The following is a 26,416-nucleotide window of genomic DNA, read 5'->3' on the forward strand; positions in this document are numbered from 1 at the left end:
CCTCTACCATTAACTGAGGGATTCATGGACCCCAGGTAAGGATCCTCTAACTTAGAAGATACTGTAAAAGATGTGGAAGAAGGTCTTGTGGTTGAATAAGAGTAATGTAGTATTTTTTGGTCTCAACTCTTAAGCGGTATGTGTGGCATAACTCTCATACTGCACATCAGCCAGTTAATGCCATCCCTACTGTAAAATATGGTGGATGTAGCATCATGCTGTGGAGATGGTTTTCCACAGTAAGGACTAGAAATCTGGTTAGGATTGATGGGCAGCAGTAGGGACTGAAAATTTAGCTAGGATTGATGGAAAGATGAATGCAGCTAAATACAGAGAAATCCTAGATCAAAACCTGCTAACCTCTGCCAGTAAGTTTAAAGTGGGGAGGAAATTCAACTTTCAGCAGGACAGTGGCCCTAAGCATACTGCCAGAGCAACCACAGAGTGGCTTCAAATGAAGAAAATTGGTGCCCACCGTACTAGGTAGGGCATTCGAAGCATCCACCACTCTCTGAGGGAAAAACTTACTTCGAATGGCCCCTTTGAACCTACCCCCTCTCACCTTCAATGTATGCCCTCTAGAATTGGGCATTTCAATCATGGGAAACAGATAGCCCTTGCCTACTTTATCTATGTCTTGCATAACCTTATAAACCTCTATCAGATCTCCTGTTCACCCCCGCCGCTCCAGACAAACCAACCAGCCTATTCCCTTTCCTTTCTCTCTGCCAGCCATTGCTGCCTAACCTTATACGGGTTTGCAGCATCTTCTCCATGCAGTATGTGTTTCCTGATTCCGACTGTAGTCATCTCCTCCAGGAATTTCTATTAGTCCTGAAAGGCAGAATGTGCCAACCAAAGAAATTAGCATTGTGGTATGGATGTTAAAGCCCAATTACAAATAAAAGCTGCACTTGGCACCATTACAAAGGAATTGATTGAGGGCAATTGTCTCTGTTTTTGTCTGTATCTGCACGGCAGTTCTCTCTGACAACTGTGTATTTTTGCTTCCTCCTCCCCTTTACTTTTTACTCAATGAAATGCTTTTAAAGCAAATGCCAGATGTGAATTCCACCTGGAGCAATGAGGGACCTTGTCAGCTCAGCTCTGTTGACATTTCAGTAGCTGTTGCTACGGACTATGGCCTTGTTACACCAATTGTCCAAGATGCTGCTTCCAAGGGAATAGAAGAAATTTCCACCACAGTCAAGGTAAGACCAAGAACTAGTACTGGAATCACAACTTGATTAACTTTCCACCACTATAGGTATTGCACTGGATTACTTGCCATTTAGGTGGCTGTTTAATATTTCTATTCAAATGATAATGACTATCTGTCACCTGTGTGTTATAAATTAAATAAATTTAATTTAACAGCATGCATAAAAAGACACCAAAATATATATTGCTAGGCTGGATATTAGCAGCAATCCCACGCAAAATGCTTGCTCTCAAAAATGCCAATATGTTGTACAATCATGGAGCACACAAACAAGCTTCCCAGCTTACCACCGATTGTACCAATCTACACTAATCCCATTTACCCGTTGAGGTCCATAGCCTTTCATGTCACTGTGGTTTATGAAATTGTCTAGATGCTTCGTAAATGTCTCAAAGTTGTCTGTCTTTGCCACTTATTTAAACAGCACATTTAAGACTGTGTTTACCCTCTGTGGAAAAAATACCCCCTCCGATCCCCTCCAACTACTACCCTCTTTTTGAGATACCCCACCATGCGTAAAATAATTTTGCTCTCTACCCTGCCTATCCTCCTCATGGTTTTATATACCTCAATGAGGTTGACCCTCAGTTCTCCTCCACTGCAGTTCCAGTCACATTCTGCACCCTCTCAGTGCAATCATGGCCTTCTAGTGGTGGACTCAGTGTGACTCATGGTGTGAAGTGTGGGAGATGTTGTATAGATTAGCCTACTGCAACATCATGAACGGACCAGGATATACAAATGAGAGAGGGGGGAGGGGGAGGGGGAGAGAGAAGCATGGCAACACAACTGTCTGATCCTGAAACAAGTAGAAAGAAAGAGCAAGTTACTTGACACCAGGCAATTCAATATTGAGCTCAGCAATTTGCAGTCACCCCAGGCAGAAGAAAAGGTGCCAAACTTCGAGCTTGATCCTTGAGCCAAACATTGATCCTTGTTGTAACAGTGTAGGAGGCCACAAGTCAGGTCAGTAGAGTGAGGATTTAAAATGGCCAGAAACTCAGGGTCGTTGCTACTGACTAAGAGTAGGTGCTTCACGAAGCAGTCACCCAATCTACGCTTGATACAGTAGAAAAGATTTGATAAGATTGGAGTACATGCAATTGCTGTTTCCTGTGGAATGATTGCTTGACTGGATGGTAAGAAGGGAAGAGGTGAATAGACTGGTGTTGATTTTGCATGAGAAAGTGCATGGAACAGGAAATGGTGAGTGGGAACAGAAGCAAAGCATGGTGCCACGAAGTGCAGAAAGAGGAGGGGGGGTAATTTGGCAACTAGTGGTGGGATTGTGAGCTGATAGAAATCGCACAGGATAATATGTTGACTACAAAGTGGGTGGGGTAGAAGATGAATACCAGGAAAGAGAGGTGAGAAAGCAAATGTACTTGTGAACTCCATACATTGTGGCAGAAGGGAAGCCAAATTTCAGGAAGAAGGAGGTCAGTTAAAAGTGGATTGCCTGATCATTGAATTGAATTGGAATTGGTTTATTATTGACACATGTACCGAGATTTAGTGAAAAGCTTATCTTGCATGCTGTACATGAAGAGCATGGAAGCATAACAAAGTAAAATAGCAGAATGCAGAATAAAGTGCAACAGCTACTGAGAAAGTAAAGTACAGGTCGGCATGAGGTGCAAGATCATAATGAGATAGATTGTGAGGTCGAGTCCAACTTATTGAATTAGGGAACCATGCAATAGTATTTTGGCAGAGGAAGCAAGTGCAATGTAGATCAAGAAACTGGGGGAAAGGAATGGCTTTGTTATAGGAGGCAGGGTGAGAGGATCAGTAGTCAAAGTAGCTGTGGGAGTTGGTGGATTGTAAAACATGTTAGTATTGGGCGTGTAGGAAGAAAAGTAAAATGTCTGAGAGGGACCACAAAACTGAAAGTATGGTAGAAATTGACAGAAAATATAAAACATTTTGAAGTTATGCATGTCATCAATGTATAAGTGAAAGAATGGGGAAATGTTCTCAAATAAGCTTAGGAAAAAAGGCTATGTCACATACCCAACATAGGAAGAGGCACAGCTGGGCCAATGTGAGTTCCCTACTTTAACCAGTTGAAAGAATGTGCTGGTAAAGGCTGACTGTTTGGGTGTCTGTTCAAGGGAGAAATGGTGGGCCCTCAGTACTTCCTAAAGGGTAATGGAGTGTAAGAAACTGTGGTGAAGAGGAGCTGGTTTGGACCAAGGATTTAGAAACTGTTAAAATATTGGAGGCCATCAGTATGCCTTCCTACCTAAGTGTGGTGTGGTGAAGGTTTAAAATTGACTCCTGGGATTGGAGGAATTGTTCTCAAAGACAAAAATAAGCAAGCAAACTTTGTCTACATTCTCTAGTGGTCTGAAGAATGAGACATGAATTCTTTCACATTCAAAATTCATGCAAGGCTTGGCACTGTAGAACAAAAAATCACTGGAGAAACTCCTGCAGGTGAAGCAGCATTCTTCATGAAGACTGTGGGTTATTTATTAAATGCCTTCATCTTCACTAATGCCCCATGTCGTTGACGTGCTCTTTGGCATTTACAACTGAGTCGTCAGTTATGAAATTCTTTCCAAAGGCAATAAAGTGACTGGCAACTTTCTTAAAATTGTTGGTTGATGCAATTAATTAAAAGTGCCATTTTCAAACAGATGCTAATCAACCCTGCCGTTACAAAACAACTAATTTAATGTGATACATAAAAGTGAATAAGAATAAATCTGCTTTTGATTTGGATTCATCCCAAAATCATAACAGGGCTTGGTACAATCCTTCTTGATTATTATTGTTTTTAATTTTAAAGTTGTTGTTCCTTTAAGTAGGTACATGACTGAAGTATATGAGGTGAATAGATGCAATCCACGGTGTCTCACTCAAGTGATTCATAGCCTTTGACATTTAACTGCAAGAATGTGTCAAGATGTTATAAGCAAGAACATATGTAATCTGTGGTAGGTCTGCAGGGTTGCTGATAAGTTAGTGCTGACCTCAAACACTAAAAAAAAAACATTAACATCCACTTCCTGTCTACTTTGGGTTATTTACCAAAGAAAAATTATAAATAACAGTTGCAGGCTTCTCTACATTCCCAACCATTAATTCCTTAACTTCTTCCCTGAAAAAATAAACACAAAGCAAAACCAGTCAGGCCGATCAAACAGCTTGCCTCTGAATATGAACTGAAATAAGAGCAGTGAATGAGCTTGCAGACATGAGTGATCTGGAGCCAGATGTCCTGATGTATTCCTGCAACCTGCCTTGTGTAGTGGGATCAGGTTGGACCATACTCTAGACCGGGGGTCGGCAACCTGCGGCTCCCGAGCCATTTGTGGCTCTTTCACCTCTGTGCTGCGGCTCCCTGTGGCTTTGGGAAATAATTGGTCAGTATTTAATTAAAATGTATTTTATGTTAGTTTGTTAGCTTTTGAAATGTAATTATGGTGATCTTGTACAACCTAGGTGTAGCGACACATTTCCTGCCACATCATAAAACGGCTCACAATTAGCCAGCATTCCGGCTAAGGGAGATAGCCTACGGGGGTTTGTGAGTACGCGTCTTTTGCAGCATCTGCGTCCATGGGGGCTGGGTTGAGGGAAGCTGAAAAGCAAGGCTGTTTAGTTCGAATAAAGCTATCTTTGACTGCAGTTTACTGACACCGCTACAACGTGTTTTTATCGCTGGCTGTCCAGACGGAAGGTGCTGAAACGCTTTGTCGCGTGTCTGGAAGAAGTGAAAACTTTCCTGGGCAGCAAAGGGCTCACCTTTCCTGAGCTGGAACAGCCAGAGTGGCTGGAAAAGCTACACTTCATGGTAGACATGAGAGCGCACCTGAACACGCTGAACACAGCTCTTCAGGGGAAAGGACGTACAGCCCTGCACATGTTGGAGGATGTTTTGGCATTCGAGCGCAAGTTGACAGTGCTTGCCAGAGATTTACAGAAAGGCACTTTGTCTCACTTCCCCAATTTGAGAGAGTTCAAACAAGGTCACGACATGATAATTTCGGAGTATTTACATTCTGCAATCATCGCAATGCAAACATCGTTTGGGAAACGCTTCTGTGAGTTCAGAGAGGAAAAAAACACATTATCCTTCCCGGTCACTCCCTTAAGCATCGATCCTTCCCTACTGAATACGACTGCATTGGCAGGTGTGAGTCAACCTGATCTTGAGATGGAACTGGCCGACATAGCCGACAAAGACATATGGGTGTCCAAGTTTAGACGCTTGACAGCAGACCTTGAAGATGTTGCCCGTCAGAAGGCCGTTCTTGCTCAGAAACACAAATGGAGTGATATTGAAAACCTCACAGATGACAGCTTGCGATCCTGTGTAAAGATGAAGGTGACATCATACAGCCCTGATGTGCAGACGCTGTGCGCTGAGGTCCAGGAGCAGAAATCCCATTAACCAAGTATGATAAATATTTTAATTGCCTATTATTTTACTCATATTCATATTTTTTCATTGTTCAGTGAAATAGTCCTTTCATTTTTCAGGATGACAGCTGGCTGACGTTATTTTTGGTTTGCTGCTGGCGGAAAATTTAAGTTCGGCGTTTTTCATAAATACAAGAAGGACTCAAATAGACATTGAATATTTTACTTAAAAGTAACTTTCAACCCAACGTCTTTTTTTCGGAGTTCAAAATGTTTTTGTTGCATGCAGAAATGTAATTTCGTTTTCTCTGCAGGAGTTCATCAATTTCATAAATGCAACACATTATAGTTTGTTTATACATAGCATAAAGGCAAAAAAAACGTTGTATGCAGTGTTATTTCATTTTAAATGTCAAACGGGTTTTGCGGCTCCCAGTGTTTTCTTTTCTGTGGGAAACGGGTCCAAGTGGCTCTTTCAGTGGTAAAGGTTGCTGACCCCTGCTCTAGACAATTGTATGATGCCAATTAATGCTCACGCTCAAATCAGGTGGACAGAGGGGAGTTGCTAAAAGCTTTGGGGATGGGAGTAAGAATAGTGAGGAAGATGGAGAGACACTGAACAACAAAGTATGATAAAAATAGTGTAATTGACCCCACTTGGTGCCCGTGACCTCATGATGCCTGTTGTATTTCCTTCCATGTTGAAGTCTATTACCACACGGTTTCTCAAAATGCACAAACAAAATAACAGTCTCCCAAACAAGTATACACACACCCTCTCACAAAATATATGTAGCAACCCTGTAGCAGGTAATGAAGGATCTTCCCACCAGAGGTTTTGCACAATGCCTATTTGTGATTTGCTTGCTAAATGATGCTTTAAAAAGTAATGTTTCCAAGTATCACTCCCCTTCTTCTCACTTGCAAACTTTTTGCATTGTGACAATACATGCAGGTAACACCATAAATATTTTTCATAGCTACACGTTCCTGACCTCATGAGCTTTCGGTGTAGCAATTTCTACTGTTTCATTAAGTCATTCTGTTATAAAAGTTCTGTTGTGCTTCACGCCATTTGTTTCTTTGGAATTTGACATAGTGAATCAATCATAGCTTCATTAAAAGCAGTAAAAGTAAACCAGTTCTAAAAGATGCAGACAAATCATCACAGACTCCCAAGTTATCAACACCGTCTCCATCAGAAACTGGAAAGGAAAATGTTATTTCTTTAGATCAGAAAATATACTTAACACGCCAATGAGGTAGAGGCTGACAATGTTTTGTGCACAGTTTAAATTCCTTTGTGCACTAAAAGCAAAAGATGTATGCACATGCACACATTGCACACCTTAGAGCAGGGGTGGGCAAACTTTTTGACTTGTGGGCCACAAAGAGTTCTAAAATTTGACAGGGGAGCCGGACCAGGAGCAGATGGACGGAATGTTTTGCTAATACACGTCATAAGAGAAAATAAAATATCATGGGATATGTAGAAAACATGTGCTTTAATTTCAATTGAAAATGAACAAATGCATTACAACAAAATATCTGTCTTTGAAGTCCCATGGTATTTAGCTATTTATTGAAATGACTTTTAAAACACTGAAAATTAAATGAATAAAATCCAGCTTTTTTTAATAGTAACAGTTATTATTTTAAAGCACTGAAAATTCTGTTATCCTTCAAGATATTATCATCATCACTCTCCTCCTGCCTGTCTTTATTTCAAAAACGGTAGGAGATGCAGGTCTACTTGTCCTGCTCCTTCTTATTCAATTGTCCCCTGTGCCAAAACTCAACAACGACAGAACAGTGACAGCGCGCCAGTATGCAGAGCGTGTTATTTGATCTGGAGCGCATTTTTTATTTTGAGAACGTACGTGCACCTGCGCACTACTGATGTCCAGCACTTAACAGAAATGACATGTAACATGTAAGGCTTATTGAAAAAAATATTTTCAAATGCATTTTTTACATAACACAACGAAGAAACTTATTTTTCATTTCAGTGGGAACAGTGTTGTTTGTCTCCCTTTTTAGCCAGCGCATCAAAGTCTGGATTTAGTTTTGTTGTGGCAATTCTCAGGATGGATCTGAGGTGTTGGTCAGTTAACTTGGATCTGTGGCTGGCTTTGTTGATGTTCATGACGCTGAACGCCTGTTCACACAAATAGGTCGAGCCGAACAAAGAGTAAAGCGCAAATGTGGAGTAATGCGCTGCACCTCAACAAAGGTCAATGTATATAGAGTGCGTCATCTATTGGGAAAACGCCAGAATTGCGGGGAAAAAACGTTAACAAGGTTTATTAATATAATTTCATCAAGTTCTGCGGGCCGGATTAAAAAGCTTAATGGGCCGCATATGGCCCCCGGGCCATAGTTTGCCCATGCCTGCCTTAGAGGGAATATGGCCTGTGGGCAAAGGGCTGGTAATTGTGTTTGAGGTGGAAAACAGGCCATGATCATGTTGAAGGACAGAGTTACTAAATTGACACATATTCCTACTCTTATTTTTCCTTAAAGCTACCATGAGCTAAATCCAGTTTGCCTCTTTCCCACAAAGGTTTCATTTCCCCAGCATGTCAGCACAATACCACAGTTACACTTGTGTACCCCCATTACAGTGGACCATCCGGCTGCCATTCTGTCACAGACTTATCACTAGCTACTTTATTGTCACTCACACCCTTACAGTCACTTTGCTGCTGATTGTCCAATCCCCTTCACCTCACAATCTTGAGCTGCAGGCCTTGATGGGGAAAGAAATGAAGCTTTAAAAAACCTTTGGAAGACCCCTGTGGACCAAGTTTACCCTGCCATTGTTCCTTATGAACAAGGTTTCCATGTTATCTTCGACCCTGGTCCTTCTACCTGGAGCCTTGTTCCTTTTAGGAACTACTTTCTTCATTGGACCATTAGAAACATTTTTTAAGAATATAATTAAAACCATGATTGATTTGCATTGTTTTTATGAATCATAATTAAACGTAGAATATTTTGCAACCTGCTATGCATTATAAATGATGGCTGCTCACGACTTGTTAGTATCCAGTCAATTGTAAGCATTGAACACATGAAAGCCCCATGAGTCCGATTGAACTCTGATGATGTAACAAAGCATGTTGATGAGGGTAGAGTAGTATGTGTGCTGTACATGGGTTTTAGTAAGTCATTTGGTAATGTTCTCTATAGTAGGAGGTCCTTCTGAAAGTCAGGAGGCAAGGGATCCAAGGAAACCTGGCTGTGTCGATACACAATTGGCTTGTACATAGAAGGTGGTTGCAGAAGTGGTGTTCTGCCTGTCAGTTGGTAACCAGTGGTGTTGCTCAGGGATCTATTCTGGGACCCCTGCTCTTCGCGATTTTTATTTAAATGACTTGGATGGGGAAATGGAAGGGTGTGTTTGTAAGATTGCAGATATCACAAAGGTTGTTGGGAGTTGTGGATAGAGTAGAAATTTGTTGTTGGTTATGACAGGATGTAGAGCTAGGCAGAGAAGTGGCAAAAGGAGTTCAACCCAATAAAATGTGAAATGATTTTCTTTGAAAGGTCAAAGCTGTAAATAGAAAACAGGGTTATTACCAGCAACACACATAAAATGCTAGAGAAACTCACCAGGCCAGGCAGCATTTATGGAAAAGAGTAAACAGTCAACATTTCAGTCTGAGACTCTTTATTAGGACTGGAAAAAAAATGAGAAGGTGGGGGATCCAAATGGAATCCATCCCTGGAGCTATTAGGCCCCAATTGCTATTCCATGTGCTGCCAAAAAAAAGCATTAAGTGAACAGGAATGCCGATTCCAGGCCATAATTCATCTCTCTATGCCCTGAACTGGGTATTTTCCTTTATGAACACTGGAAATCTTGTCAACCTCTCCTTTTAAGAAAGAGTCCCAGACCTCTTTAGACCGTAAGAAATCAGAAATAGGAGCATAAGTAAGCCCAGAGCTATTACCTTGTTGTCAGTCATGCCTTTGTATTTGTAAAAGGAAAAGAAAGGAAGTGGAAGTACATTTTTTAGATTTAGTGGAAATGTTTGAAGCTTTGCAGCCTTCTGAAGTAGCACCTATGAATAACTCACTAGTTTCAGCATCAGGCTGGTGATGAGTAGATGGAAGTTTGTATTTACTGAGATTTTTTTTTCATCTGGTGCTTCCTCCAGTTTTGGATTTTGAATGGCAATTGATTCTAACATTGCCCTCAGAAAGCTATCATAAACTTGCAATAGCAGTTTCTGTGCTCATAACTTCACCATTTCCATGTTTGTCCAAAATTATGAAACCTTTCCCTTCATGACAGGCCTTCACATCAATAAAATATCTTAAGAAAAGTCACCTGAAGTTGGTGTTGCCTTAAGTCCTGGTTGAGTCATCTGAGAGGCCGGACATTTTGATCAAAGTGTGTGTCAGAGCTGCTGCTGGGCAGCTGAACATCAGCACATGGTGATTTGGCACTGGCAAATAGGCAACAACCTGCATATTTGGTAATGCTGGTTGCCAACGAACATTACAGCAAATATAACAAACATGGCAACCTGTCTCTCATCCTGGAACCAACATCGAATATTCTGAATATTAAAGATGTTAGATTTTTCTTACATTTTCCTTAAATCCTCCCTTCCCTAGCATTGCCTCTTAGTCTTTCACATGGGGAATCCTTAACTTTCCTATATCTGTACCTTCCAGCTGTTCATGAGCTGACATGTCTTCTTTCATTGCTCGAGTCATTGCTCAGATCCTTCAAAGGAATCCTCTTCTGATTTGTTTCAGCTTGTTTGCTTCTTTATTTCCCCATCACACCTCCCCCCCAGGGCACCGCAACGAAGAAGATCTAAAGTTGGCCATAGCTTCCCACAAGCTCATGCTTAAACATGATGTATCCCCAACCATGGATCATGAGCAACTTGTAGGCTAGCTCAAATATTCCCTGATTTAAAAGTATATTTTTAATGAGATAAATCTTTAAGAAAAGATGGAAATTGCTGAAGATCAGTGGAATAACGTCAAGCTGGCACTGGAGGAGCTAATCATTAGCCGTCGTGAGTTAGTGCATCTTTCCAATGCCTTCTCAATCATGTCGGGGAACTTTGCGCAGGCCAGCTTAAAGTATCTGACAAACTAGCACCTGATGAACCAAAAGAACCAACACACTTGGCCAGTGTTAAACCACAATTAAGAGTGCCCACTGTGTCATCCAATCACCTGTCTGTACTTCTACTCCCATGGAGGACCACTGCAATAGTGGTGTGGACTGCAAAGGTATGATCAAGGGAGGTGGAGGAGTACACTTAGGACTGCTTTAAATTGGTGGATTGATCATATTCAGGGATTCATCTTCATTCTGAATGAATGTGCCACAGTTGTCACCAACCTCATTAAGACCTGTATGGATAAGTGTGTGCCTTCGAGAACATGCTGGGCATACCCAAACCAGAAGCCATGGATGAACCAGGATATACACAGTGAGGGCTAGATCTGTGGCATCCAAGACTGGTCAGTGATACAGAACTCTACAGGAGGTCCAGGTAAAATGCATGGAAAGCTACAGTAAGAGCAAGACAACAATTCCAAGTAAAGTTAGAAATGCAAGCAGATACACGTCACTTGTGGCAAAGTTTGCATGCCATTACTTCCTACAACAAGAAACCTAGCATCATAAATGCTTGTAATGCTTTACTGCCTGATGAGCTCAACACTTTTATGCATACTTTGAAAGTGAGAGTAACATTATACCTGTGTAAGTTCTTGTAGCGTCTGGCAACCCTATGATATCTGTCTTTAAAGAAAATGAATCCTCACAAGGTGTTAGGTCCCAATGGTGTATGGCCTCTCTGCAACTGGATCGTTGATTTCCTCATCAAGGCACCAGAGCCAGTACAGATTGGAAATAACATATCCTCCTCACTGACAGTCAACACAGGCGGACCTCAATGATGTGCGCTTAACCCACATCTCTAGTCTCTCTGCACTCATGACTGTGACTAGACATAGCTCAAACACCATCTATAATTTCACCGATGATACAACTTGTTGGCAGAATCTCAGATGGTAATGAGTCGTACAGGAGTAAGATTGGCCGGTTGGGTGGTGTTGCAATAACAACTTTGTCAATAAAGAATTAATTTTGGACTTCAGGAAGGGGAAGTTACCAGTCCTCATTGAGGGAAATGGAAAGGGTGAGCAGCTTCAAGTTCCTAGATGTCAGTATCTCAGAAGATGTATCCTGTGCATAACATATTGATGCAGTTGTGAAAAAGGCACACAACAGCTGTACTTAATTAAGAGTTTGAGGAGATTTAGGATGTCACCAAAGACTCTAGAACATTTTGACAGAGGTACCGTGGGGAGCCATCGCCACCTGTATGGAGGTTCCAGTGCACAGCCAGCTGCATCATGAGCACTAGCCTCCCCATCACCGAGGACATTTTCAAAAGGCAGTGTCACAAAAAAGCGGCATCGATCATTAGCGACCCTCACCATAAAGGATGTGCCCTTGTTACTACCATCAGGGAGGACTCTCAAAGTTTTAGCTTCTTCCCTTCCACCATCAAGTTTTTGAATGTCCACTTGAATGCACTCTTTTTGCCCTGTTCATTTATCTTCATTTATTTCTGATTCTAACTTATAATAAATGTATATATTGCACTGTACTGCTGCTGCAACAACAAATTTAACAACATAGCTCAGGGGTAGTAAGTCTGATTCTGAATAATCTGAACATTTTTCCTATCCCACTTTTTCAAATGGGATATGATTGAGTGACATCAATGGGGTTTGGACTGCAACAAGTTATCTTTAACTGCATGTAGTATCAACTAGGATTGTAACACGGTGATTGATTATTTTGATCTTGTCCTCAAGGCAGAAAGGCACAGAAGCTTCTGAACTTCCACCAGCCACGGGTAGGATGTTTAGGGAAGCGAACACTGTTTAGAAACGTAGAAAACCTACAGCGCAATACAGCCCCTTCGGCCCACAAAGCTGTGCTAAATGTCCCTACTTTAGAAATTACTAGGGTTACCCATAGCCTTCTATTTTTCTAAGCTCCATGTACCTATCCAAAAGTCTCTTAGAAGAGTCTTAGCATGGGTTTTGTGGTGTGCGAGAATTTCATACTGATAGAGCTGATGTAGATGTTGAGGCAAGCTTTAAGCAGGCTGTAATTTAAAAATATGCACATATTGATGGAGTTTTGGGGATCTTCTGTCCTATTATCTGTATTAGTAATTAATGTGAAGCAAATCTATTATTTTCTCCAGATGATTTGTGTTACCTTCTCAATGGGAGCCAATTCTCTTATGACTTCCTGCTGTGACTTTTACACCAGTACTGTTCTGTTCATAGGTCTAACAGTGAACTTATAATGTTGAAATACCTTTGATATTCTTTCAATTTTAAATAAATTTAATTGTAGCATAATTGTACCTCTGAATAATGAAAAATTCTGCTTTCACAAATGTTCGTAAGTGAATTTTGTTGATTAACTAGATAATACCAAAAAAAATCACTTAATATGTAACCATACCTCCACACTATTCTGATGAATGGCATTAAAAACACAAGACTATGAAGAACAATGACCAAAAATGGAGTGATAAAAGAAAGAAATTCTGCCACTTGCAGGAACGAATATATGCACATGCTTCAACTTTAAAATATTGTAGCGGTGTGCTACACGCAGCACTAAAATTACGACACAGAGTCGGTAACTGCAGTCGAAGGAAAAACTTTATTCGAAATCCTCAGCCTCACTTTTAAGCCTCTCTCGACCTGCCCCCCGTGGCGCTGAGGCTCCAAAGCTCTGTGCTCGCAAACCCCCGTAGGCTATCTAATTGTGAGCCGGTTCGGATGTGCCAGGAAATGGGTCGCCACATAACCCCCCCCCAGAACCGGCGATACACCCCCCAATGTCCACAGTCTGGGCCAGAACCTGCTTGGGAGGTCGGCCTCTGCACCGAGGTGCCGGAAACTCGGCCGGTTGCGCCAGGTCCACATGGGCCGGTTTGAGGCGGTCCACCGTGAAAACCTCCTCTTTCCCCCCAACGTCCAGCACGAACGTGGACCCGTTGTTCCGGAGCACCATAAACGGCCCCTCGTATGGCCGCTGCAGCGGTGGCCGATGCCCGCCCCTCCGTACAAACACAAACTTACAGTTCTGTAGGTCTTTGGGTACACAGGTCGGGTGCCGCCTGTGCTGTGAAGTGGGTATGGGGGCCAGGTTACCGAGCTTCTCGCGTAGTCTGCCCAGGACTGCTGCGGGATCTTCCTCTTGCCCCCGTGGGGCTGGTAGGAACTCCCCGGGGACGACCAGGGGCGCGCCGTATACCAACTCGGCCGATGAGGCGTGCAGGTCGTCCTTGGGCGCTGTGCGGATGCCGAGTAGGACCCAGGGAAGCTCGTCCACCCAGTTGGCTCCTCGCAGGCGGGCCATGAGGGCCGACTTCAGGTGACGGTGGAAACGCTCCACTAGCCCGTTTGACTGTGGGTGGTAGGCAGTGGTGTGGTGCAGCTGAGTCCCCAAAAGGCTGGCCATAGCTGACCACAGGCTGGAGGTGAACTGGGCGCCTCTGTCGGAGGTAATATGGGCCGGTACACCAAAGCGAGATATCCAGGTGGTGATCAGGGCTCGGGCGCAAGATTCAGAGGTGGTGTCGGTGAGCGGGACCGCCTCTGGCCATCTCATGAACCGGTCCACGATAGTCAGGAGGTGCCGCGCTCCGCGTGACACTGGCAGGGGGCCCCCGATATCCACATGAATGTGGTCGAAACGCCGGTGGGCGGGATGGAACTGCTGCAGTGGGGCTTTGGTGTGCCGCTGCACCTTGGCCGCCTGGCAGTGCATGCACGTTTTGGCCCATTCACTGACCTGCTTGTGGAGTCCGTGCCAAACGAACCTGCTGGAAACCATCCGGACAGTTGTCCGGATGGAGGGATGCGCCAAGTTATGAATGGAGTCGAAAACACGGCGCCGCCAGGCTGTCGGGACAACGGGACGGGGCTGGCCGGTGGCGACGTCACAGAGTAGGGTCCTCTCACCCGGGCCCACGGGGAGGTCCTGGAGCTGCAAACCGGAGACTGCGGTTCTGTAACTCAGAATCTCCTCATCTGCCTGCTGTGCCTCTGCCAGGGCCGCAAAGTCTACCCCTTCGGAAAGGGCATGAACGGTAGGGCGAGAGAGAGCATCCGCCACGACATTGTCCTTACCCGAGATGTGCTGGACAGCCGTTGTGTATTCAGAGATGTAGGACAGCTGGCGTTGCTGGCGGGACGACCAGGGGTCAGATGCTTTCGTAAACGCAAAGGTAAGCGGTTTGTGGTCCATGAACGCGGTGAAGGGCCAACCTTCTAGGAAGTACCTGAAATGCCAGATTGCCAGGTAGAGCGCCAACAGTTCCCGGTCAAAAGCACTGTACTTGAGCTCAGGTGGCCGCAGGTGTTTGCTGAAAAACGCCAGGGGTTGCCAGCGACCTGCGATGAGTTGCTCCAGCACCCCACCGACTGCCGTGTTAGATGCGTCCACTGTGAGGGCGGTAGGGGCGTCCATTCTGGGATGTACTAGCATCGCGGCATTCGCCAAAGCTTCCTTCGTTTGAACGAAAGCGGCGGCGGACTCCTCATCCCAGGTAATGTCCTTGCTCGGATCCGACATCAGGGCGAACAGGGGGCGCATGATCCGGGCAGCGGAAGGGAGGAAGCGGCGGTAGAAATTGACCATACCTACGAATTCCTGAAGGCCTTTGATTGTGGTGGGTCGGGGAAAGTGGCGGACCGCATCTACCTTAGCGGGCAGAGGGGTTGCCCCGTCTTTAGTAATCCTGTGGCCCAGGAAGTCAATGGTATCGAGTCCGAACTGGCATTTGGCGGGGTTGATTGTAAAACCGTACTCATTCAGTCGGGCGCAGAGTTGACGGAGGTGGGACAGATGCTCCTGACGACTGCTGCTGGCTATGAGGATGTCATCCAAATAGATGAACGCGAAGTCCAGGTCCCATCCCACCGCGTCCATTAACCGCTGGAACGTCTGTGCGGCATTCTTCAGGCCGAACGGCATGCGGAGGAACTCGAAAAGGCCAAACGGGGTGATGAAAGCTGTTTTCGGGACGTCGTCAGGATGCATCGGGATTTGATGGTACCCTCGGACGAGGTCTACCTTGGAGAAGATCCGTGCGCCGTGCAGGTTTGCTGCAAAGTCCTGAATGTGCGGCACGGGGTAGCGGTCCCGTGTGGTAGCCTCGTTCAGCCTGTGGTAGTCGCCGCACGGTCTCCAGCCTCCCGTCGCTTTGGGCACCATGTGCAGGGGGGAGGCCCATGGGCTGTCGGACCGCCGGATGATCCCCAATTCCTCCATCCTCTGGAACTCCTCCTTCGCCAGTCGGAGCTTGTCCGGGGGAAGCCGCCGAGTGCGGGCGTGGAGGGGTGGTCCCTGGGTCGGGATGTGGTGCTGTACGCCGTGCCTGGGCATGGCCGCTGTGAACTGCGGTGCCAGAACCGATGGGAAATCCGCCAGGACCCTGGTGAAGTTGTTGTCGGACAGCGTGATGGAGCCGAGGTGAGGGGCTGGCAGCTGGGCTGCACCCAGGGAGAACGTCTGAAAGGTCTCGGCGTGTACCAGTCTCTTCCTGGGCAGGTCGACCAGTAGGCTGTGAGCCCGCAAAAAATCCGCACCCAGAAGCGGTTGGGCTACGGTGGCCAGTGTGAAGTCCCACGTGAACTGGCTGGAGCCGAACTGTAGCTGCATCTGACGGGTGCCATAGGTCCTTACTGTGCTGCCATTCACGGCCCTCGGGGGGGGGACCCGGTGCCCTGCTGTGGGTGTCGTAACTCGTCGGAGGTAAAGCGCTGATCTCAGCCCCAGTATCGACCAAAAACCGGCGTCCCGACCTTCTATCCCACACATACAGGAGGCTATCCCGATGGCCAGCCGCCGTAGCCGACAACGGCGGGCTTCTGCACCCCACCGCTGGTGGTAGAAGCACCAGTGTTCATTGGGCCGGGGGTTGGCGGGCTCTGCGGCCGGGCCTGGACTGGTTTGCTGCTGGGAGCATGGCTGGGAGATCTGTGCGATGGACGCCCCGCTCACCTTTTTGGCGTTCCACAGCAAGTCCGCCTGGGCTGCCACCTTCCGGGGGTCACTGAATTCCGCGTCGGACAGCAGCAGGCGTATGTCCTCGGGCAGCTGCTCCAGGAATGCTTGCTCAAACATGAGGCAGGGTGTGTGTCCGTCGGCGAGAGACAACATCTCATTCATTAAAGCCGATGGAGGTCTGTCGCCCAAGCCTTCCAGGTGCAGTAAATGGGCAGCCCGCTCGCGCTGTGAGAGTCCGAAAGTCCTGAGGAGCAGGGCTTTGAATTCCGTGTACTTGCCGTCTGCCGGGGGCGACTGTACGAACTCCGCGACCTGGGCCGCCGTGTCCTGGTCGAGGGAGCTCACCACGTAGTAGTAGCGGGTGTCTTCTGAGGTGATCTGGCGAACATGGAATTGGGCTTCGGCTTGCTGGAACCATAGGTTCGGGCGCTGTGTCCAGAAACCCGGCAGTTTCAACGAAACCGCATGAACAGAGGCGGCGTCGGTCATTTCTGGTCCAAAAATCGTTTGGACCGTCGGGGTCACCAATTGTAGAGGTGTGCCACACGCAGCGCTAAAATTACGACACGGAGTTGGTAACTGCAGTCGAAGGAAAAACTTTATTCGAAATCCTCAGCCTCCCTTTTAAGCCTCTCTCGACCTGCCCCCCGTGGCGCAGAGGCTCCAAAGCTCTGTGCTCGCAAACCCCCGTAGGCTATCTAATTGTGAGCCGGTTCGGATGTGCCAGGAAATGGGTCGCCACACTTCTATATTTTTATGGGAATTCATTCATATGTACCGGAATCCATCAGTTGAGATTCATAAACTGGGGAAGTCCTATAAAAACACAGAAAGATTGAAAGGTTCAGACTCTGTCTGATTTCTTTACAGAACTGTTGAAAATATACAAAACCGTAAATAGACATCAAGCCTCTAATGTTTGTGCTAATCCTAAAATTCTTATCCCCCATCCCCAATCATTTGGTTGCAGCTTTTGAAGTTCCTAAAGGCTGATTTATACTTTACGGCGTCGCATCAACACCATAGGTACCACATACCCTATGCCATAGAGTGACGCACACCTCCCCAAAAAACTAACGCTTCACAGCGACACTCACCGCAACAACTGTGATTGGTCCACTTGGTAGCATCTCATTTCCTCCTACACATTTCCGGTTGCTTCTTCTCTGCCATGTCTACACCGACACGAAATAGATGAACTAAAATGTCAAATCTACCTGCCGACATGCGAAAATGTTTGATTTCCATGCATTTCCTCGTGCATCTCTCACGAAGAAACTCAACACAGTGGCATAGAAACCCCACCACCAACTAGCATTTTGGTACACACCAATGCATGCTCCCTACAGTGTAGAGCGACACAGAATTGAAAATCAGGACTATGGCGTAGGCTACGGCGTAGCCCGTACACACAACTATAAATCAGCCTTAAGTGTGATGAGGGTTCCTCCCTCTACCACACTACCAAGCAGTCAGTTCCAGATCCCAAGCACACTGAGTGATTTTAGTTTGCCCCCACAATGCCCCTCCACTCTTCAAAGTAATTTAAATTTGTGACCTGCAGCTTTTAATTCTTCAGCTAAGAAATATAAATCCCTCATATTTTACTCTAGCTGAACTTTTTTATGCACTGATCTCCCCCCAGCTTTCCTCATGGCCACAATTTTACAGTCCTAATTCTTCACACATTGTCCAGTGTAATCACTTCTTCCCTGTAATATTGTAACTAATTCTGTACCCTGTATTCAACATATAGTCCAACAACCGTTGCATAAGTTTTGGCGGACCTGAGATTGTGAATGAGCACAAGATTTAAAAAGCAAGTGAAGGCAGTTGAGACGTTTCGGGTGCTTGAGATCGTTGGGTAATTTGATACGACAAGAGCCAATAAAAAGAAGTTGGGTTTAAGCTTTGTGCCCATTGTGGGAGTGGGCCAGTGCTAGAATGGAGAGCTGGGGGCTTTTGGTCAAGAGGCAGAAACCAAAGTAAGTTTCTTATTGTGCAAATAGAGCAGTGGGAATGCCAGGCAGGACAGTGGAATGCTCTTTTTGCAGAATGTGGGAAGACAGAGCTACCTCCAGTGTCATTGCCGACTGCACCTGCAAAAAGTGGATCCAACTGCAGCTGTTTACAGATCACGTTAGGGAACTGGAGCTGAGTGAACTTTGCATAATTCAGAAGGCTGAGGAGTTCAGGGAGGTGACGGGGCACAGGTAACTGGGTGATTGTCAGGAGAGAGGAAGGAGCGGGCAGCTAGTACAGGGTGCCCCTGTGGCCGTTCCTGTAAATAATAAGTATATTACTTTGGATACCTTTGTGGTGGGGAATGACCTAGCAGAGGAAAGCCACTGCAGTCAGGTGTCCGGCACTGTCTGGCTTTGTGACTCAGAAGGGAAGGGGAAAGAAGAGGTGATTAGTAGTGATAGTGGATTTATTCATTAGTGGAACAGACTCTGTAGACAAGAACAAAATTCCTGAATGGTATGTTGCCTCCCAGATGCCGGGGTCAGGTATTTCATGGATCCATAGCATTTTAAGGGAAAGAATGAACAGCCAGAGGTCATAGGGCGACACGATCCTGCAAAATGAGTCCAGGGAGTTAGGTGCCAAGTTAAGGGACAGGAATTCCTCTCAGGATTGTTATCCATGTGACGTGCCACTGAAGCCATAAGTAAGAAGATAATATCATTTAACGTGGTGATGGTGAAGGAGGAAGAGCTTCAGATGTTTGGATCATAGGCACTCTTCCAAGGATGTGGGGTCTAATATCCCTGTGGGAAGGTTTGCTAAAGCTGCTGTGTGGGGGGGGAGTGGATCAGGATGCTAATACTAGATTTGCTGTAGGATGGGAACCAAAATGTCAGGGTTAATAGTGGAATGGGTGCGGGGAAAGATGATACAAAGATGATGCATACAAAGTCAGGAATCAAAATCAAAAGATTTTTGAGAGGAGGGAACTTCAGTCAGGTGCACTGCCCAAGTACAAAAGGCAGTAGCGAGTCGGTACAGCAAAAAAGAGCTTTGACCAGCAGCCAATCCGGACACTGGAAGTTTGGAGAGGAGGGGATTTCAGTGAGGTCCTCTGCCAGACTACAAAGGCAGCAGCAGGTCAGTACAGTAATAGTGGCCAATCTGCATTTGTGATTGATTAGCAAGAGCAGATTAGATTAGATTCAACTTTGTTTTCATTGTGCAGAGTAGATACAAAGCCAATGAAATGCAATTAGCATCTAACCAGAAGTGCAAAAGAATAGTGTTAGTTACAAAATAACTGCGAGTAAAAAGTAAGTGCTACAGCACACAAATATAAAAGTACTGAGACAGTCCAATATGGGTGCAATACTGCTTAGCGCTGTGATGTGAGGTTCAGCAGGGTCACAGCCTCAGGGAAGAAGCTCTTCCTGTGCCTGCTGGTGCGGGAGCGGAGGCTCCTGGAGCGCCTACCGGATGGGAGGAGAGTAAAAAGTCCATGGTTAGGATGAGATGCAACCTTGATAATGCTTTTCGCCCTGCCCAGGCAGCGTTTATGATACATGTTCTCAATGGTGGGCAATTGGGTGCTGATAATCCGCTGGGCAGTTTTCACCACCCACTGGAGTGCTTTGCAGTCCAATACAGGACAATTGCCATACCACACTGAGATGCATTTGGTGAGTATGCTCTCAATGGTACAGCGGTAAAAGTCCATCACTATCCTGGGACAGAGGTGAGCTCTATATAGCAAGACGGGCAATCGTCACAGCAGCTGGCTTTTGAGTGGTGAGATCAAGGCTGCTTTAGCTCTTAGACACTTCAGTCAGAGAAAGCAAAGGATAGAAAGGCTCAAAGTTAAGTTATTTTTCCTTCCCTTCTTTATATCTGCTCAGCAAAGATAGTAGAGAGGCCAGGCAGGATAGTTGAATGCTCCTTTTGTGGGATGTGGAAAGGCAGTATTGTGATGACTACAACTGCATGAAGTGCCTTCAGCGTCCCGCATAAAATGCTGGATAAACTCAGCATTTATGGAAAAGAGAACAGTCGCCATTTTGGGCCGAGACCCTTCACCAGGATGGGTTCAGCTGCATGCATTCGTCTGCAGCTTCTAACATTCTATGTTAGAGTTGGAGCTGGAACTGGATGAACTCTTAATCCTTCAGGAGCTTGAAGGGGCGATAGGCAGTGTCCAGTGATGTTCCTCAGGGGTCAATATTGGGACTGCGACTTGAAGAATTGCCTTTGTAGAAAAGTTTGTGGATGCTACAAAGATAGTCGGACGAGTTGGTAGTGCTGAGGAAGCAAAGTGATTGCAGCAGGACTTAGACAAATTGAAGAAAAGGCAAAAATGTGGCAGATGGAGTACAGTGTTGAGAAATGTATGGTAATGCTTTTTGGTAAAAGGAACAATCGTACGGACTGTTATCTAAATGGGGAGAAAATTCAAGCATCAGAGGTGCAGAGGGACTTGGGAGTCCTTGTGGAAGACTCCCAGAAGATTAATTTACAGGTTGAATCTGTGGTAAAGAAGACAAATGCAATGTTGGCATTTATTTCAAAGGGAATAGAATATAAAAGCAAGGAGATAATGCTGAGTATAAGACACTAGTTAGGCCACACTTGGAGTATTGTCAACAGTTTTGTGCCCCCTATCTCAGAAAGCATGTGTTGTCATTGGAGAGAGTCCAGAGGAGGTTCACAAGAATGATTCTGGGAATGAAGGAGTTAACATATGAGGAGCATTTGACAGCTTTGGGCCTGTACTCACTGAAAGTTAGGAGAATGTGGGGGGATCTCATTGGAAACTACTGAATGTTGAAAGGACTAGATAAGTTGGATGTGGAGAGGATGTTTCCTACTGTGTGGGTATCCAGAACCAGAGGGCACAGCCTCAGAACTGAGAGGCAATCTTTTAGAGCAGAGGTAAGGAGGAATATTTTGAGCCAGCGAGCAGTGATTTCCTGGAATGCTCTGCCACAGACTGCTGTGGAGGCCAAGTCTGTGGCTATATTTAAAGTGGAAGTTGACAATTTACTGATTGGTCAGGACATCAAACGATATAGAGAGAAGGCAGGTGTATGGGGTTGAGTGGGATCCGGGATCAGTCATGATGGAATAGTGGGGCAGAGTCGGTGGGCTGAATGGCCTAATTCTGATCCTATGTCTTATGGTCTTATAGATCGGATGTTCAGGAAGGTAGTTACAGCCAAGGTGCAGACACAGGAGACTGGGTGACAGGAAGGGGAAAGAGGTTAAGGTGCCAGTGCAGAGTGCCCATCCCCATCAAGGACAGGTAAATCACTTTGAATACTGTCGGAGGTTGGGGGGGACCTAACAAAGGAAAGTCAGTGTTCGGGCTTCTGGCATTAAGTCTGTCTCTATGAGTCAGAAAGGAAGGGGGAAAGATTCACTGTGTGGTGATGGGGAGTTTGTTAGTTAGGGACGGACAGGAGGTTCTATGGGCAGAAATGAGATTCCCAGGTGGTATGTTGCCTCCTGAGTGTCAGGGTCTGGGATATCTTGGATCGAGTCCTCAGTATTCTTAAGGAGGAGGGTGAGCAGCCAGAAGCTGTGATCCAAGTAGGTACCAATGACGTGGATAGGATGAGTGATGAGATTATCCAAGGGGAGTTCAGGGAGTTGGGTGCTCAGTTAAAGGACAGGACCTGCAGGGATGTGATCTCAGGGTTCCCACCAATACCATGTGCTAGTGAGGCCAGAAATAGGAAGAATATACAGTTTAAACTATGGCTAAGGAGTTGGTGTAGGAGAGGTGGCAGGATTTTTTTTGCATCGTTGTGCTTTCTTCCAGGGGAAGGTCAGACCTGAACAGAAGGGATGGTTTGCACCTGAACTGAAGAGGGGCTAATACCCTAGCTGGTACATTTGTTAATGCTGCATGGTGGGGGGGGGTATGGGAATCAGAGTGCCAGAACAGTTAGTAGGAAGTTAATGGAGAGGTTATGGAGGCAGATGAAAGTAAGACCTCAGACAAAATTAGGAATCGAAAGGTTGAGCATGGTGCAACTGGAGTCCTGAGATGCCTACATTTCATTGCAAGGAGTATCATTGGAAAGGCAGATAATAATGCTGAAGATGAGGTAGTTGGTTTGCAAACAGAGGCAATGTGTAGTGAGGAAGGGCTGTTGATAGGGCAAAATTGCAGTCACAGGATGAATTGCAACGTAAAAGGCAAATCAAAAAGGATAAATACAAGACTGAAGGTGTTAAATTTGGATGTGCAGAATGTGTGGAATAAGGTAGATAAACTTGCAGCACAGTTGCAGTTGGCAGGTATGAGGTTATAGGCATCACTGAATCATGGCCGAACAAAGATTATAGCTGGGAGCTTAATATACAAGGATTGTATTGTCTTGAATACATTGTCTTGAAAGGACAGGCAGGTAGGCAGAGGGGACGGCATTGTTCTGTTGGTAAAAAAAAATATGAAATCAAATCACTAGAAAGAGATGTCATCGGGTCAGATGTGTTGAATCATTGTGGATGGAGCTAATGAATTGCAAGGGTAAGGGAGACCCTGATGGGAATTATATACAGACTCAAACAGTAGTAAGGATGTGGCCTACAAATTACAATGGAAGATAGAAAATGCATGCCAAAGTGCAATGTTACAATAGTCATGTGAGATTTCGATATGCAGGTAGATTGGGAAAATCAGGCTGGTGCTGTATTCCAGGAAGGGAAATACATATATATATCTCAAAGAGAAAGAAGGATTCTGAAGGAAAGATGACACAACCTAAAAGAGAAGTCAAAGCCAACATAAAAGCCAAAGAGAGGGTATATAATAGAGAAAGAATTACTGGTAAATTAGAGGATTGGGGAGCTTTAAAAAAAACACCAGAAGAGAACTATAAAAGTCATATAATCATATAACAATTACAGCATGGAAACAGGCCATCTTGGCCCTTCTAGCCCGTGCCAAACGCTTACTCTCACCTAGTCTCACCGACCTGCACTCAGCCTGTAACCCTCCATTCCTTTCCTGTCCATATACCTATCCAATTTTACTTTAAGTGACAATATTGAACCTGCCTCTACCACTTCTACTGGAAGCTCGTTCCACACAGCTACCACTCTCTGAGTAAAGAAATTCATTAAGAAGGTAAAGATGGAATCCAAAAGTAAGCTAGCAAATAATAAAGAGGATTCCAAAAGTCTCCTCACATCCATGAAGTGTAAAAGAGAGGCAATATTGGACCACTGGAAAACACTGCTGACGTGGTATAATGTCGAATAAGTACTTTGTGTCAATCTTTACTGCAGTACAGTGTAAGTTCCAAGTTTCAGGGGTCATGAAGTGTGTGAAGTTAACATGACTAGCGAGAAAGTTCTTGGGAAACTGAAAGGTCTGAAGGTAGATAAGTCACTTGGACCAGATCGTGTACACACTAGAGTTCTAAAAGAGGTGGCTAAAGAGATTGTGGAGGCATTAGTAATGATCTTTAAAGAATCACTAGATTCTGGAAATGTTCTGGACGATTGGAAAATTGCTGATGTCATTTCTCTCTTTGAGAAGAGAGGAAGGCAGAAGAAAGGAAACTATAGGCCAGTTAGTCAGACCTCAGTGGTTGGGAAGATGTTGAAGTCGATTATTAAGGATGAGGTGTCAGGGTACTTTGAGCCATATGTTAGGCTATAGTCAGCATAGTTTCCTCAAGGGAGAATCTTGCCTGACAGATCTGTGGAACTCTTTGAAGAAATAACAAGCAGAAAAGACAAAGGATAATCAATTGATGTTGTATGCTTGGACTTTCAGAAGGCCTTCGACAAGGTGCCAGACATGAAGCTGCTTAACAAGCTATGAGCCCATGGTATTACAGGAAATATTCTAGCATGGGTAAAGCAGTGGAAAGAGTGAGAATAAAAGGAGCTTTTTCTGACTGGCTGCCAATGACTAGTGGTGTTCCATGGGGGTCTGTTTTGGGATCAATTCTTTTTATGTTTGGATGATGGAATTGATGGCTTTGTTGCAAAGTTTGCAGACAATATGAAAATAAGTGGAAGGGTGGGTAGTTTTGAGGAAGTAAAGAGGGTACAGAAGGACAGATTAGGAGAATGGGCAAAGGAACGGCAGGTGGAATATAGTGTCAGGAAGTGTATGATTATTCGCTTTGGTAGAAGAAATGAAAGGATTGATTATTTTCTAAATGGAGAGATAATAGAAGAACTGAGGCACAAAGGAACTTGGGAATTCTGCGGGATTCCCTGGAGCTTAATTTGTAGGTTGTGGCTCTGGTAAGGAAAGCAAATGCAATGTTAGCATTAATTTCAAGAGGACTAGAATATAAAAGCAAGGATGTAATGTTGAGACTTTATAAAGTACTGGTGAGGCTTCACTTGGACTGTTGTGAGCAGCTTTTGGCCCCTTTTCTTAGAAAGGGGAGAAGGTGCTGAAATTGGAGAAGGTTCAAAGGAGGTTCCCGAAAGTGATTCCAGAATTGAATGACTTGTCCTATGAAAAGCATTTGATGGTTCTGAGTCTGTATTCACTAGAATTCAGAAGGATGAGGGGTGTCCTCATTGAAACCTATCGAATGCTGAAAGGCCTTGATAAAGTGGATTTGGAGAGGAGATTTCTTATGGTGGGAGAGTCTAAGACCAGAGGACACAGTCACAGGATAGAGGGTTATCCTTTTAGAATGTAAATGAGGAGTAATTAATTTAGCCGGAGAGTGGTGAATCTCTGGATACCTTTGCCACGGGTAGCTCTGGAGGCCAAGTTCCTGTGTATATTGATTGATAGATTCTTGACTGGTCAGGGCACGAAGGGATACAGGGAGAAGGCAGGAGATTGGGTCTGAGAGAAAAATTGGATCAGCCATGATGAAATGGCAGAGCAGACTCAATGGGCCATATGGCCTAATTCTGCTCTTATATCTTGTGGTTGAAAAGGTTGAGGATGATGGGAATAATGTTCTGAGTTGTGGCTATTTCAGTGCAAGGAGCATCGTAGATAAGACAGATGAGCTTAGAACATGCATCAGCATATGGAATAAAGACATTGTAGCCATTAGTGAGACAATTGCAGGACTGGCACTTCAGTGTTTCCAGAATCAATTGTTTTAGACATGATAGAGGGGAATGTCATATCAGAGCTCAGACAGGATAGACTGAAGTCTCGTTAATTGAGGTTGCAATACTGTATAAAAGTCCTAGGCACATGTAAAAATATCCTGTAAAGTGAAAATGCTTTCAAAAACAATGAGAAGTTCCTAAATATCAAAAAAAATTACTGTAAAGAGCAGTAAATAGTGAAAAACTAAATCAAATCAATAATTTAGTGTTAATACCCTTTGCCTTTAAAACTGCATCAATTCTTTTAGATACACTGTCATGCTGTTTTACAATAAAAGTTGGCTAGTAGGTTGTTCCAAGCATTTTGGAGAACTTGCCACAGTTCTTTTGAAGACTTTGGCTGACTCACTTGCTTCATTTTCTCTAGGTAATCCCGGATAGCCTCGATGATCAGGGTTCTGTGGTGCCCATACCATCTGAGACCATATAAAGAAAACATAGGGTGCCTAAGACTTTTGCAAAGTACTGTATATGGGTGAAACTGAGGAATAAGAATAGAATGACCACATTAATAAGGTTATATATTATGGATCACCTAAGCAATCCATGGGATTTAGAGGAGCAAATTTGTGGAGAGGTAGCAGATAGTTGTAAGGAAAATATGATTGTGATAGAAAGTGATTTTGATTTTCCTCATATTGACTAAGACTTTCATCTTGGAAGTC

General features: G+C 44.8%; 1 protein-coding gene across 1 annotated transcript in view; it reads left to right on the plus strand.

Moving 5' to 3' along the window:
- The window catches only part of pdhx (pyruvate dehydrogenase complex component X), a 218,000-nt gene that overhangs the window by 169,228 nt on the left and 22,356 nt on the right, over positions 1 to 26,416 (plus strand). The window contains exon 9 of the mRNA XM_059975424.1: positions 1,053 to 1,211. Within this exon, the coding sequence (XP_059831407.1) occupies positions 1,053 to 1,211 (159 nt within the window). The remainder of the gene's footprint in view (positions 1 to 1,052; positions 1,212 to 26,416) is intronic.

The sequence above is a fragment of the Hypanus sabinus genome, chromosome 7, assembly GCF_030144855.1.
Source record: "Hypanus sabinus isolate sHypSab1 chromosome 7, sHypSab1.hap1, whole genome shotgun sequence".
Taxonomy (NCBI): domain Eukaryota; kingdom Metazoa; phylum Chordata; class Chondrichthyes; order Myliobatiformes; family Dasyatidae; genus Hypanus; species Hypanus sabinus.